This window comes from Mauremys mutica, chromosome 1 (assembly GCF_020497125.1).
Source record: "Mauremys mutica isolate MM-2020 ecotype Southern chromosome 1, ASM2049712v1, whole genome shotgun sequence".
Classification (NCBI taxonomy): Eukaryota; Metazoa; Chordata; order Testudines; family Geoemydidae; genus Mauremys; species Mauremys mutica.
Genome location: NC_059072.1, coordinates 315779831 through 315793787, shown reverse-complemented (window position 1 = coordinate 315793787; position 13957 = coordinate 315779831). Strand labels below are relative to the sequence as shown.

General features: G+C 45.1%; 1 protein-coding gene across 2 annotated transcripts in view; it reads left to right on the top strand.

Moving 5' to 3' along the window:
- The first annotated feature begins 586 nt into the window (after positions 1 to 586).
- Positions 587 to 13957, top strand: part of KL (klotho) — a 71597-nt gene continuing 58226 nt past the window's right edge. For both annotated transcript variants that reach the window (XM_045016236.1, XM_045016228.1), the window contains exon 1: positions 587 to 1370. In XM_045016236.1, the coding sequence (XP_044872171.1) occupies positions 588 to 1370 (783 nt within the window). In that variant the 5' untranslated portion in view covers position 587. The remainder of the gene's footprint in view (positions 1371 to 13957) is intronic.

Below are 13957 nucleotides of genomic sequence, written 5' to 3'. Positions count from 1 at the left end.
CTCCATCAATCATTGATTTAATCGGTTCAGAGAAAACATCCCACAGGGGTTTTAAATGGCTCCCTCCAGAGAAGGAAGCAGAGCAAGGCGCCAGCAGCAAAGGGCTCGTGTTCAAAGGCGTGTGCTTAAAGTTAGGCACCGCGGGGGTTTTAGGTACCCAGGCATCCCAGTGCCCCGTTTCAATAACGGCCGCCCTTTGCAATGGGTCCCGCAGGGTTTGTCTCGGGAGCGCTCATGTGTCTTTGCTCCAGGTGCAGGGGAGGGAAAGAGACAACCCGACGCGCTGCTTCTCAGGGGAGAAGAGTTGGACCCTATGGGACAGCCGCTCCCCGTCCCCTTCCCTGTCCTGGCAGCGCGGGCCCTGCACCCCTAGGACCCCCCCCCACGTCACGGCTAAGCCCGGGCGCCCCTGGAGGGCGCCCCGAGGCTCCAGCTCCCTCTCCCCCCGGCCGAGGCTGCCGCAGGGCGCCGAGCACCTAGGTAATGATTAATGGCCGTGCCCACCCGGGGGGCGGGGAGGGGATAAAGGGGGCTGCGGGGCGGGAGCCAGGCGCTCACACGCGTCCCCTCTCCGCCCTCCCGGCAGCATGACACCTGCGGCCCCGCTCCCCCTGCTGCTGCTGCTGCTGCTCTGCCTGCTGAGCGGCCGCCGGCTGCGCGGGGAGCCCGGGCAAGGCGCGGGCACCTGGGCTCGCTTCGCCCGCCTGCCCTACCCGGAGGACGAGCTCTTCCTCTACGACACCTTCCCCGCGGGCTTCCTGTGGGGGGCGGGCAGCGCCGCGTACCAGGCCGAGGGGGGCTGGCGCCAGGACGGCAAAGGCGCCTCGGTGTGGGACACCTTCGCGCACCGGGCGGCGCCGGCCGGCGCCCCCCAGCCCCAGCCCCCGCCCCAGCCGCTGCCCGCGGCGCCCGCCGGCGGGGACGTGGCCAGCGACAGCTACAACAACCTGTTCCGCGACACGGAGGGGCTGCGGCGCCTGGGCGTCTCCCACTACCGCTTCTCGCTCTCCTGGGCGCGCCTGCTGCCCAACGGCACCGCGCCCCCCAGCGCCGCCGGCCTGGCGCACTACGGCCGCCTGCTGGCCCGCCTGCGGCAGCTGGGCGTGGAGCCCGTGGTGACCCTCTACCACTGGGACCTGCCGCAGCGCCTGCAGGACGCCTACGGGGGCTGGGCCAGCCCGGCCCTGGCCGAGCTGTTCCGGGACTACGCCGAGCTCTGCTTCAGGCACTTCGGCGGCCAGGTCCGCTACTGGCTCACCATGGACAACCCCTACGTGGTGGCCTGGCACGGCTACGCCACCGGCAGGCTGCCCCCGGGCGTCAAGGGCGGCCCGCCGCTGGGCTACAGGGCGGCGCACAACCTCCTCCAGGTAAGGGCTGGGCGCCCGCGGGCCGGGGCTGGGGGGAGGAAACGCCTCGGGATGGAGGGATGCCCACTCCCAGGCGAGCTGCATGGCTGGCCGGCCGGCCAAGGAGTTTGCCCCACAAATGGGGATGGAGGGCGAGGGCGAAAGCGCCTCAGTCTCGTCTCCTCTCCCAGCCCGTCTCTGAGTTGGAGAGGAGAGAAAATCCCTCCCCCAGCTGGGACGGAGCGGCGGCTGGACAGGGGAGAGGAGATGGGGGTGGGTAGTGGAGGAGAGGGGAAGAGAGGAAGCGGCTGAGGAACTGGGATTTACAAAGTCAGATCTGTTAGTGCAGATTTCCATTGGCAGTGATCCGGAGGCTTGGCCAAGTTGGGAAATGCCTGGCAGGAGTTGCCGATCTAAGAAACGTGGAAGGAAGGAGGTTCCCAGGAAGAGCATTGCAAACGATGTGCATCGACTCTAAGAACAGTTGGGGAAATCTGTAAATATGTCACATTGGGATTTACTGAGACAGAGAGGATATTTCCTAGAGTAGATGAATGTGATTCAGAGGCAGGCAGAGGAGATGAAATGGAGTTCTACATGTTTGTAGATTGCTTGCAGATAATATCCATCTCTCTAATGTCTATCCACCTGTGAACTTTTGTGTGGTGCGCAGACTTTGTGAATTTATTGCCATCCACCAGAGAAGATAAAATACATTTGGCATCCCTGCTAAAATTGCCACTATATTAAATCTGCAAATTCAGACTATGCCATCTGCAATATAAAAAAAGTCTGTGTGATAGAATGATGGAGTGTCTTCTCCACTCAAATAGTGTTTAGCAAATAATGTTTAGCAAATGTGTAGCACCTGTTTACACTACAAGTGCTACAGCAGCATAGCCATGGTACCATAGCGTAGACACAGACTACAGCGACAGAACGGTTTTTCCATCACGGAAGGAACTCCACCTCCCCGCGGTGTAGTAGCTAGCACTATGTCTATACACTACAGTCTATACAGGCATAATTTATGTCGCTCAGGGTTGTGAATAAACCACTCCCCTGTTGCAATAGTTGGAAGGTGTGCGGCAGCACCATGCCACTCAGTGTACTGAATGAGGCAAAAGTCCTGTAGAAAATAATAGTATGTGGTGTTTAAAAACATAATGTATATGCTTAAGGGGACTGAATTAAAGTTGCACAGGCATTTCAAAACTTTTGAGTGCTTTATTTTGCAATCTTAATAGTGTTCTTTTAACACAGTTTTTTTGTGTGTAAAATGCTAGATTTTTTTTAAAGCAAACTGAAACACTCCTCCCGCCTCCCAGACTCCATCGTGTAGCATCACATTGACTCCCACATGGATCATCAAACAGGGAATTTTTAAATCCACACACAGACCACTGCCACTTGAGCTAACAGAGTAACTGAGTAACACTGATAGGCTGTCATCCTCATTGTGGACCAGCACTAGATGAGGATGAGACATGCTCTTCAGCAGTTTTCATGGATATTTGCTGACAGCAGAGAAGTGGTGAGATTCAGGAATCTTGGATTTCATTCCAAGCTTTGACTAGTGGCCAGTACTTAATTTGTAATGTAATTTGTGTCAGGGCTCAAGCAATTTTTTTTTACTTTCATAACTGACGCGACAAGCCCAGAGTTGCTGAGGCTATGAAGTGCCAAGCTTAGAGGTGCCGGATCTCACCCCTGGCAAGCCTCAGCATAAATTAAGCACTGCTAGTGGCACAGATTCTTTTGTCTCTTACCTTGAAATTTGACCCCTTCTGCCCCATCCAGTCCAACTTATCCCCGTGTCAGTCTTGTCTCTTCCCCCAACCCAGCTCCTCGTCCAGTCTCCACTCCTCAGGCTTCTCATCCCAATCCAAGTCTCCTTGCCCAGCCCACGCTAGTCTCCCCTTTGGTCTTCCTGTCTGAGTGCCAGGCTCCCCTCCTGCTTCCATTCCCAGTTACCCTGCTCCCAGTCCAATTCTTCTTGCCCAACCATTCCCAGTTCTCTTCCTTGTTCCCAGTCTCTCTCCCCAACCAGTCGCAATTCCCCTGATCCCACCTCACCATCTGATCTGTCTCCACCGACTGACCTTCTGAGTCTTTCCACTACACCTCTCCTTTGTTACTTGTCCCAGTGAAATCAAGCTTGATATTCAGAAAAACTCCTTTGTTCTCAACTGTTTGACTATCAACAGATTAACACCCTACCTCTCTAATATACATGTCCTTTCACATTTATCCTCTAATTTACAATATGTACAGAGTTTCTAGCAACTTTTTTTGCTTTTATTAAAACAAAGACCTTTATGAGCAGAAAGAAGTTTGTGCAAGTCTTTTTACTAATGCATTTTACAGAATGTTGATTACTGTAAAGTATTAATTCATGTCCCTCGAATCCTTTAAATCCCACAGATACTAATGTGGATATTGGACTCTTTCTGAGGATAAGTTATTTATTATCTGAATAATTAATCAGATAAGAATTAGAATGTGAGTCAAATTCAGGGTTGGTGTAAACAAGTTAGTGGAATTTCATGCATTTATCTGGGTCTGAATTTGGCTGGTTATGTGTTCATTTTACACTGTTATATGTACTACCTTTTCATTTTTTGAACTTTTTAAATTTACATAGTCACTGTTTGTTCTGCTTTGTGGTTAACATTTTTCAATTTCTGAACTTTAGGGCAAAGGTGATAGTTTAATTTTTTTTTAATAATGTTGAAAATCCAGTATATGGTTCCATACTTTGTCATATAGGAATTGTGGAATGAAATGTTATAAATGGAGAACTTCTAAAATACATCATGAATACTTGCAAGCATAAATACCTTGATTAAATTTAGGTGCCTAAATATGTGCCTAATCATGTTGCATAGTCACTTGAATGCTTATGGTCATAACCCCTGGCCAACCTACCACTTCTTATGCTCTCTTTTAGGTGCACAGTAGCTCTCATGCTTTAGAGTCCAATCCTGCAAAATGCGATGAGCTTCCTGTGAAGTGCTGAGGCAACTTCATCTCCTATAGAAGTCACCTTTGCAGGATTTGTCCAATAGCACCACCTGTTGAAAATGTTGAAGTGCTTGCTAGTGAAACTGCATGCCCAATTACTGCATTTGCACAGGTGCTAATTTTGGAGAGAAATATAAGCACACCTGACCCAGGGACTTCAGTGCCAACTGCCAGAGGGCACAGGGGATGCAAAGATTTTTACAGGGATTCCCTGAGTCAAATAGCTGCATAACCAAAGGTTGGCATGTGAGGTCTCTACTGAGAGTCCATAGCTCACTGGTCATCCTTATCATTGTGAAATGTATGTATGGATAATATTTCAGAAATTATGTAGCTATACTAAAAAAGTATGTTCTTAATGTCTGGGAGTTAAGGCAGGTCACCGGAAAGTGACATACCTTGGACACGTTCCTTTCAGGCAGGAGGAAACAGATGCTTATTTCTCTGTCTGGCCACATGTGTATTGTGCATTGTATGTCTCACAGTGTAGGCTTATTTGCACACTAAGCTAAAAGTCAGTCAAAAAAATTGCAAAATCTACAGGAAGAAATAAAATAGCAGGGGGGTATCCTGTTTATGACAAAGATAAAAGGATTAGTCTGGTATGTCAGGGAAGGCACAAAAACACAGGATCCTTCACTGAGGAGACAAGCTAACAAGCTAACAGTCGTATGAAAGGAGGGTCCCACCCAGACTGTCTGTAAAACACTGAAAAGACTTCGGGTGAACATTACTCTACAAGACATGAAAGTATCTAGTTAATTAAGTCTAGGTTCTAGAATGCATGTTATGATTTTACTTTATATGTAACCATTTGTTTCCAATACTTCTACTTGTTACTTCAGTCTCTGTGCTTTGTTAAATAAACTGATACTTAATTTCACTACTAACAAATCTAAGTGCTGTGAGTTGAGTGGAGCAGTGATCCTGAAGTGAATCTGGTAAGCAGGGGTTTACTGCTCCTTTGGGAACAAGAACAGGAGTACTTGTGGCACCTTAGAGACTAACAAATTTATTTGAGCATAAGCTTTCATGGGCTAAAACCCACTTCATCGGATGCATAGAATGGAACACACAGAAAGAAGATGTTTATACATACAGAGAACATGAAAAGGTGGGAGTAGCCATACCAACTGTAAGAGGCCAATCAATTGAGATGAGCTATCATCAGCAGGAGAGAGAAAAAAACCTTTGAAGTGATAATTGAGATGACCCATAGAAGGTGTGAGGATATTTTAACATGGGGAAATAGATTCAATTAGTGTAATGACCCAACCATTCCCAGTCTCTGTTCAAACCTAAGTTAATTGTATCTAATTTGCATATTAATTCAAGTTCAGCAATCTCTCTTTGGAGTTTGTGGAATTCTGTGAGTGTCCAGTGGATCAGGGGCTGGGCCCTCCAGGGATATGCTCAGAAGGCTTGGGGGTTGCAGTGTACCTATTGCTAATGTGTAGAGAGACAGTGAGGCCTGCCTAGGCCTAGAGGGGCATGTGTTGCCTTTGCACGTAGAGTTGGGGAGCTGACCAGCAGAAGGCACAGTTAAGGCTTCCTCATGCTAAGGGAAGGTATTAGCAAGGTGCCTCACAACCCTGGGTACCACTTGAAAGCGTCACATGTTCTATAAATGTCCACTCACTAGTTATAAAGCCCTTTGCAGTAGCCTCATTTCAAATTCTGAATTTATAAAATAAGACACATTTTATCTAAGTAATAAGGAAGATGTATAATGTAGGTGAGTATAGTTTAGATTATTTTTGTTCTCCAAGGGTATGTAGGAAACAAACCACTGGATAGTTCTACTGAGGTCAATGCAGCTATGCTGATTTACCCCAGCTGAAGATCTGGCTCTTAGTTTTAGGGTATTGGGGAAAATGAATATTTTTCTTAAGCTAACACTTTGTTTTTGACTTATCTAAGACTCCAAAACGGGGTAAGAAATAGGTGCAATTATGTGCTTTTATTAACAAAAGAAGTTGAATAGAACAGGTTGAATCCATAGAGGTTGACACCCCCTCAAGTCTACAGCCAGAAAACAGAATGGTAGAAAGCAGACACACAAGATCCACCCTATTCTTATGAGCTGGGTTAAACCTTGTTATGGGCCAAGTTAGAACCGTGTTAAAACTGATGTATGAATGTGCCCTTCACTTAAGATAGTTGTAAGAGATAGTTAAGGGGCCATACCTGGCAAACCAGCACCATGTAGCTGGAGGTTTCCACTGTGTGTGTGTGTGTGTGTGTGTGTGTGTGAGAGAGAGAGAGAGAGAGGGAGACACTGGGGTGCAGATACAGAAAATGTGACCGACAGAACAGAGACAGACTCAGAGGTAAGAAGCAAGAAATCCAAGCAACAGTCTGTGAACATGGTGCATGATCCTGGAAAAAAGCTAGAGAGAGGGTTTTTGGGTCTAGTGTTGGCTCAGGAGGCTTGGACTGTAAGCTAAGGGCATATGTATACTTAAAATGCCACAGTGGCACAGCTGTGCCATTGTAGTGCTTCAGTGTAAACACTACCTATGCTGACCGGAGAGATTATCCTGTCAGCGTAGGTAATCCATGTGCCCAAGAGGCATTAGCTAGGTCCATAGAAGAATTCTTCTATTTAGTGCTGTCTACATGAGGACTTAGGTCAGCTTAACAATGCAACTCAGAGGTGTGGATTTTTCACATCTCTGATCAGAGGTGGTGCTAGCCCATTGGAGGCCATACGTGGGAAAGCTCTGGGGGGGGGGGGGGCTCCCCACACAACACATAATAAAAAGCAAATAGTGGGGCCCTTTGAGCTGCTCACGGCCCTAAGCAATTACTTAGGCCTAGTGCCGGCTTTGTCTGTGACTGCCATAGTTAAACTGACCTAATTTTCTAGTGTAGACTAGGCCTAAGAAGCTATTGTTTTGATTCTAGTTCCTTCTAAATTTGAAGAAGCAGGACCTTGTACATTCCTTGTAAATAAACAAGATTGTATCAAAGAAAACATGAGATTCCATCATCAGTTTATACTTCCATTTGGAACACCTCCAAGGGTCCGAAGTTTGACTAGTTCCTCGGATTGAAAAGGGGCAACGCTATCCTTCAGATAAGGAAGAGAAGAGTCAGTGTCTCCTTACCGAGTGACTAGAGTATTGGTGGCCAGTCCTCTTTCTCCTCAAAGAATCAGAGAAATGTTCTGTTTCTGCAAATAGATTTTTTCTGTTTCTTGATCCAAGTGAATTGTTTGTGCATTGAACTTGGGCCAATTTGCACAATATAAACTGCATTTTCAGAAACCAAACACCACATTTATTTCTTCAAGAAGTGGAGAGGAGCTGCTGCCTAGAAACCAGTCACATTGCAGACAGGATGCTGACTCTCCTCTCCATTTCCTGGATAAATACTGTTCTTAGGTGTTGACCTTTTGGGGTTTGACCATTGAACACTAAACCCTAAAAAGTGTGAACAATTACAAATCTAGGAACTTTCTCCTCTCAGTGCATGCACACCACTTTCTTTATATTAAATAAAAGTAATGCATAGTCAGTGCACCACATTCTGTTCACTTGGAAATGCAGAGTAGGTCCATTGAAGTCAATTGATCTATTTCTTCTGAAATAACTGAGAGCAGAACTTGGCCAGTTAGAGGTGAATACACCTGATAGTTATTGTAGAAATATATCTAACACATATTTTTTTTTAACAAGTAGCAACAGTAAATAATCCTGTTTTGCCACATCATGCAGATTTTCCCCTTCATTTTTCTTTTAATAGTACCAGTTACAATGGAAATGGAAACAAATAAGAAAATATCTAATTTCTAGCTTTTAATATCTTTTCCTCTCCTGTTCTTTGATAGTATTTGTTTGCAAATATTTTATTTCAATAGAAATTAATCACTCATCTTTTGAGTCATGTGGCTTTAAAGCATCAGAGATGACGAACAAGTATAATTAAACCAGTAGAGAGGATTCAGACTAGACATCATGATTTCCTATAATGTAATCTTCTTGATATCGGTGGTTCTGATATAGTCACAAATTCTACCATTTGTGAGGTGAGAGACTCTTTGAAGCTTTCATCATGAATGAAAAAAATTAAAAACAAAAAATAAGAGTTCAGTTGTAAAGTGTGCTAAAACAGAAGGCAGGTATTCTTGGCTTGGCTGTACTTTTATAAAAATCAACTGTAAATACCTGGTGCAGAAAGGATGAAAGTAACCCCGTTTTGTCCTCCAAGAGTATGATTGCACACTACATTCACAGAATGAGTTGTTTTCAAATAGTCTGAGTGAGTAAAGTCCCAGTTGTACTTACATTAAGCGATATCTTACTCTGCAATTGGCTACTTAGGGCTACTTGTGAAGTAAGATGCTATTCAAGGTGTGTAAGAGTGATAAGGTTAGGCTCTAAATGGATGTCGTTCAGCTGTAGGCATATTATGTCTTAATCAGAACTTGAAGAGATAAAAAGAAAAGCTGAAATCAACGTACTAAGATCTACTTACTGTGGTGTCTTCACTACGGTGAGTCGCCTGCTGCTGCTCCCCCGTTGACTCTGCCTGCACCTCTCGCTGAGCTGGAGTATGGGAGTCGACGTGAGAGCGCTCGGGGATTGATTTTATTGCATCTAGTCTAGACACAATAAATTGATTCCTGCTGGATTGATCACTGCCTGCCAATCCAGCCGGTAGTGAAGACATACCCTTTGTGTAAGTTCTCTGTTGTTGCTTTCCTATGTAAGCAGTGGCGATATTTTTATTTAAGATCAAAGTTCTAGTTTGGTACATATTGGATAGGATATTTTCTGCTCGTTGCCAGGAAGATAGTGAACTATTGGTTAACTGCAGTTTAATAAAGATAAAGGGCATTTGGATAGGCACCAAAATAATCCTTCCTAAAACTTTACTAGGCACTGAAGGACTGAAAGTCAAAAGGTATTTGCTCTTTGTTGATATCCTTTTCTATGTTAATCTAATAAAAGATGATAGAGTGGAAGGGACCTCTTGATACTTACACTTCAGTCAAGCAGCTCAGAGCCTTTGCTTCTTTATACTTGTACTTTTGAGGGCCTGATTCAAAACCCACTGGAGTCAAGGAAGGACTCCCACTAATTTCAGTGGGCTTTGATCAGTATCCAGTGCCCAGTCCCACAACCCTTATTCACAGGAGTAGTCCCATTGGAAATAGTGGGGCTGTGGGCCCACTTTTATGATTAAGGGCTGCAGGAGTGGCTGCTTTCTTGACTTGAGTGCTTCTACAGAGCGCTCCTTAAATACTTCATGAGGTGCACAGTTCTACTCTGTATTTGTACAAATTTTTATTTTTACATTTCTTATTTTTACAAATTTTCCCTAGTATTCCAGGTATAGGGTGGGAATAATCCCTACCTGCACTTAAACATTTTGTCTGGACATTTGGAATAAAAACCAACTTCAGTTTTTAAAGGGTGACATTGATAGCTTAATTTGAGATAGCATTTATAATTTTGTAATTCCTGCCTTTACTTCTTGACTGAAGACAGCAAAGGTGAGTGAGCTATGACGAAGAGAAGAGCAATGTCTATTCAGCATGTCTTAGCAGAAAGCTATATGGGAACTCTAGGGTAAAACGCATTTGGTGTCCTTATCTCCTACTCAGGATTTGAACCTCTGGGGGTCTGATTCTGGTCTCTTTTGCTTTGGTGGAAATGAAATCAGAATTGGGCCCAGAGACACTGATGGGTTCATAGGAGTCATTCTGGATTTATACTGGTGTAACTTGCAGAATCTGGCCCTCAGTGTTCTTTACGACACTAATTTCTTCTGTAAAGTTATAAAGTTTTCACTGAGTTATAAAAGCTTCCTTCCACGGATCTACCTACAATAAGAAACAAAAGATGAATTTCCCTTGTCTTCAACTATTGCTTCACGCTAACCTGAAATATGGCCAAAATAATACATGTGTGCAGATAACCAGTACTGAGAGTATTTTTTCTTGCAGGGATAGGGTTGGCTGATGAGAGGTAGGGTACAATCAGTAGGAGTTGGATTCAATGAGCAAAGTCAAAGATGATGTACATTAGTCATTGATTTAATTTGGGCCATAAAACTGCATATGGGGACCAGATTTATGGGCATGCTTGAGGCACCTTACACTGCTTCAGCAGGGAAAGACAGTAGTAAGAATGGCGTTTAAACCAGATTTATGGCTGCTTTGTGTTGTCTGAGCAGCTCAAAGCAGCCAGACTCTGCTGGTGAATCTCACCCATAACTGGTAACGTAGTATAACTTGCACTGATTCAGCATGCTGTAGGTGGGCAAAATAATTGTAAATTAAATACTGTGGGTCAGATTCTGGAACTGATTTTCTTCCTGCTTAACACCAGTTTTACACAGTATATCTGCACTGATGTCAATGGAGGTATTTTGAATTTTAACTGGTGTAACTTGGTCCAGCATCTGCCAGATAGCTAACTTCCAGAGTTTCTGAATTAGCCCAAATTAAAGTACATTGCCTCTCTGACATGCAAAATCCATGACTCTTCATTTCTGTGTGTATTACAGCTGAGCAGAGAATGGCAATTCAGTTTCTTGGAGGATTTCAAAATCTGTTTTTGTTTCAATTCAGACAAAACCAAAAATTTAGAAATTCTCTGTGCAACAAAGATTATTAAAAAAAAAATTTGAAAAACCAAAATATGTTGTTTGATAATTTCAAAACAGGCAGGCAAATGGTGAGTTGGGAGCCTAGAAGCTGTGGGAGCTGTGGACTGAACCAGGAGGCTTGGAGGTTGGGAGCCTGGAAACCCCAGATCTGCAGCATGCCACCTGGCTGGTGCTCCCACAGCTTCCCACCTCCCATGCCAGCTGGCTCCCCCAGCTGCCTGACTATCAGAGAACTAGCTGACTTGCAAGCTGGGGAGCCTGGGGATTCTGTCTCTGTGGCAGCCTGCTAGGTGGGCTTCAGGGGAGGCCCACAAACTGGCAGGAAACCAGGCAGGTTTCTGATGGAGAGTTGTCAAAATCAACAGGTTTCTTGAGTGTTTGTTTTGGTTTCAGTGAATTATGTTTTTCTGATGGAACAGTATTGTGTTGGAAAAATTTCCACTCAGTTCTAGTGAACATAAATAAATTTTGAGACTCCCAGCAGTCCCTGAAATTGAGACAATCATTCCTCCAATTTTAAGGCTGTAATAGCCATTGGTCTTGGACGTATGTTTTACTCCAATTTACCAGCACAGCACAGAGCAACAGGACAGTTTAAAATCAGCCAGGCGAGATTATTTTATGGAAATGCCTTGCTATTTTGTAAGTCCAAAAGTCAACCTAGAAATCTATTTACAGCTTAATATCCTTAGCAAAGGTTAGGAAACTTTGGCACTACTAGAATCATTACATGTCCATCCCAATATAGAATGTTTGCTTTTACAGTTGGATAGATAAGAATATTCATTTGCTTCTAAAGAAAACAGCAAAAGGTAATCTGGTTTTTGTAGCTAGTCAATGGTACTATCTGATAAAAGTCCACAGTAATTATCAGAGCTATTTTTAATCAGCTCTCTTTTTTCAGTTATTGCTCTGTGTATTTAGCAGCTCCATTAGATCACTTGTTGTCCAGAGCTAAGGGCAAAGTTTACCTAATTTGTTTATTTAACTTTTAGCATTTTAAAAAATTCTCATTTTAAAAGCAGCCCCAGTAACTCTTGAACCTGGTCACTGATTCATTATTCTGATTGTATTGCCTTAAGCCACAAGTATTTGCAAACACCAGCCCCATGCCAATTATTTGTTCTCTTTTGAGAAAGTTGGTTTGAAATACATTGTGTAGTCAGATGAAGTGGTGTTAATTCACTTTATAGACTATAATTAATTGTGTCCTCTTACATAGATTTCAATTTAATTTTCTTTACAAAAAGGTCAATGCTAGAAACCCATTAACTTAAATGGACATTGGACTGGGCCCTTTATTATTATAATGTACTTTACTGTATTGTTGGCATCATATTTTATATCTTATTCAACTATAAACATAGCCATAGGCTGCCCTCAGCCAGATGGTCCCCTTATCCCTTTAACCTTTTGTAGGTGACAGTGAGACTGCCCTGAGCTAAAATGGCCAGCATCTCCCATTATTTCTAAAATGGTGGCCTTTCAGTGGCCATGTGAAAGCCAGGCAGGGGACAGAAGAATTCAGAGGTGCTGGTAGTGAGACTGTGAGGAAAACGGCATGAGGAATGTGTTAGGAAACAGGACCTGATCCTGTGAGGAGTCAGGAGAAAGTGGGGAGCAGGAGGCAGACTTAGGGGTATGTGTTGGTAAGTGGATTCCCCTCTGAGTTGCAAACAGGGAGGTCTGCATTTGTGCGATGTGTTTTTTAAAGCTTGATATTTTAACCTAAAATGGAATTCGGGGCAATTGGCCTTCCCCAAAGGCAAAAAATATCAGAAGGCTGGCAAACCCCACCATGACTTTGGCTTACAAATCATAAGATTTTGAAGATAATCTTATGATTTTGGTGAGTCGGACTCATTATTTAATGAGCTACACTGTAGGTGGTGGAGCTCAAGGCCAAGATTCAGACTTTTGCACTTGATCTGGATTGCAGAGATGTGATTGATCATATTCATCATTGCCAGTTCAAGACTCTAGAGAAAGGGAGGGAGAGCTAAACAATCTGAAAAACAGAACAGGCATAGGCAGTGGGTGTAATAGGCCAGGGGAGGCTCTGCTACCAGAACCCCATTTGTGGGGGAAGTTTTTGTTTTATTCAGGGGCGGCACCAGGCACCAGCACGCCAAGCGCGTGCCTGGGGCGGCAAGCCACGGGGTGCTCTCTGCCGGTCGCTGCGAGGGCGGCAGGCAGGTTGCCTTCGGCAGCATGCCTGCGGAGGGTCCGCTGGTCCCACGGCTTCGGCGGACCTTCCCACAGGTGTGCCGCCGAATCCGCAGGACTGGGGACCTCCCGCAGGCAAGCCGCCGAAGGCAGCCTGCCTGCCGTGCTTGGGGCGGCAAAATACCTAGAGCCGCCCCTGATTTTATTATGCCTTATTCTGGTTCCAGGGCGGCTGATGAGGCAGTATTTGCTACTCAGCTTCCTGGCTTCATAAATAATCTACCTGGACTCCAGACTGATGAATACAGGAATTTGAGTAGCTTCTTCTGGAGAGAGTCCAAGACGCTTTTCCCCATGGCAGCTTGGGGTCTGAGGAGGCTTGGTGCGGCTGGCTCAGGGCTCCTCCGGGCAGGTGGAGGGAGGTGCTCAGGCCCGGGGCTCCTCCGGTGAGGAAAGCAGGCGGAAGGGGCAGAGCCAGGGGCTAGCCTCCCTGAAGGGGGGGGTTCCACCCTCCATCCATGAGAAAAGGGTAAATGGCATACGATATGACATCAAATGGTAAGTCTATTCACCTCGTTAAAATATAGGAGCACATAGGTATTTGGCTTTTGGGATTTTTCAAAGGCGCCTAAGGGCTTGTCTATACTTCAAAGGCTGCAGTGGCACAGCTGCAGTGCTTTAGTGAAGATGCTACCTACACCAACGGGAGGGCTTCTATCATCAGTGGAGATAATCCACTTTCTCAAGAGGTCTCTGCTCCCCTTCTGCTGTGTTGAGTGTGAAGGGAACTTTCTCTGGGG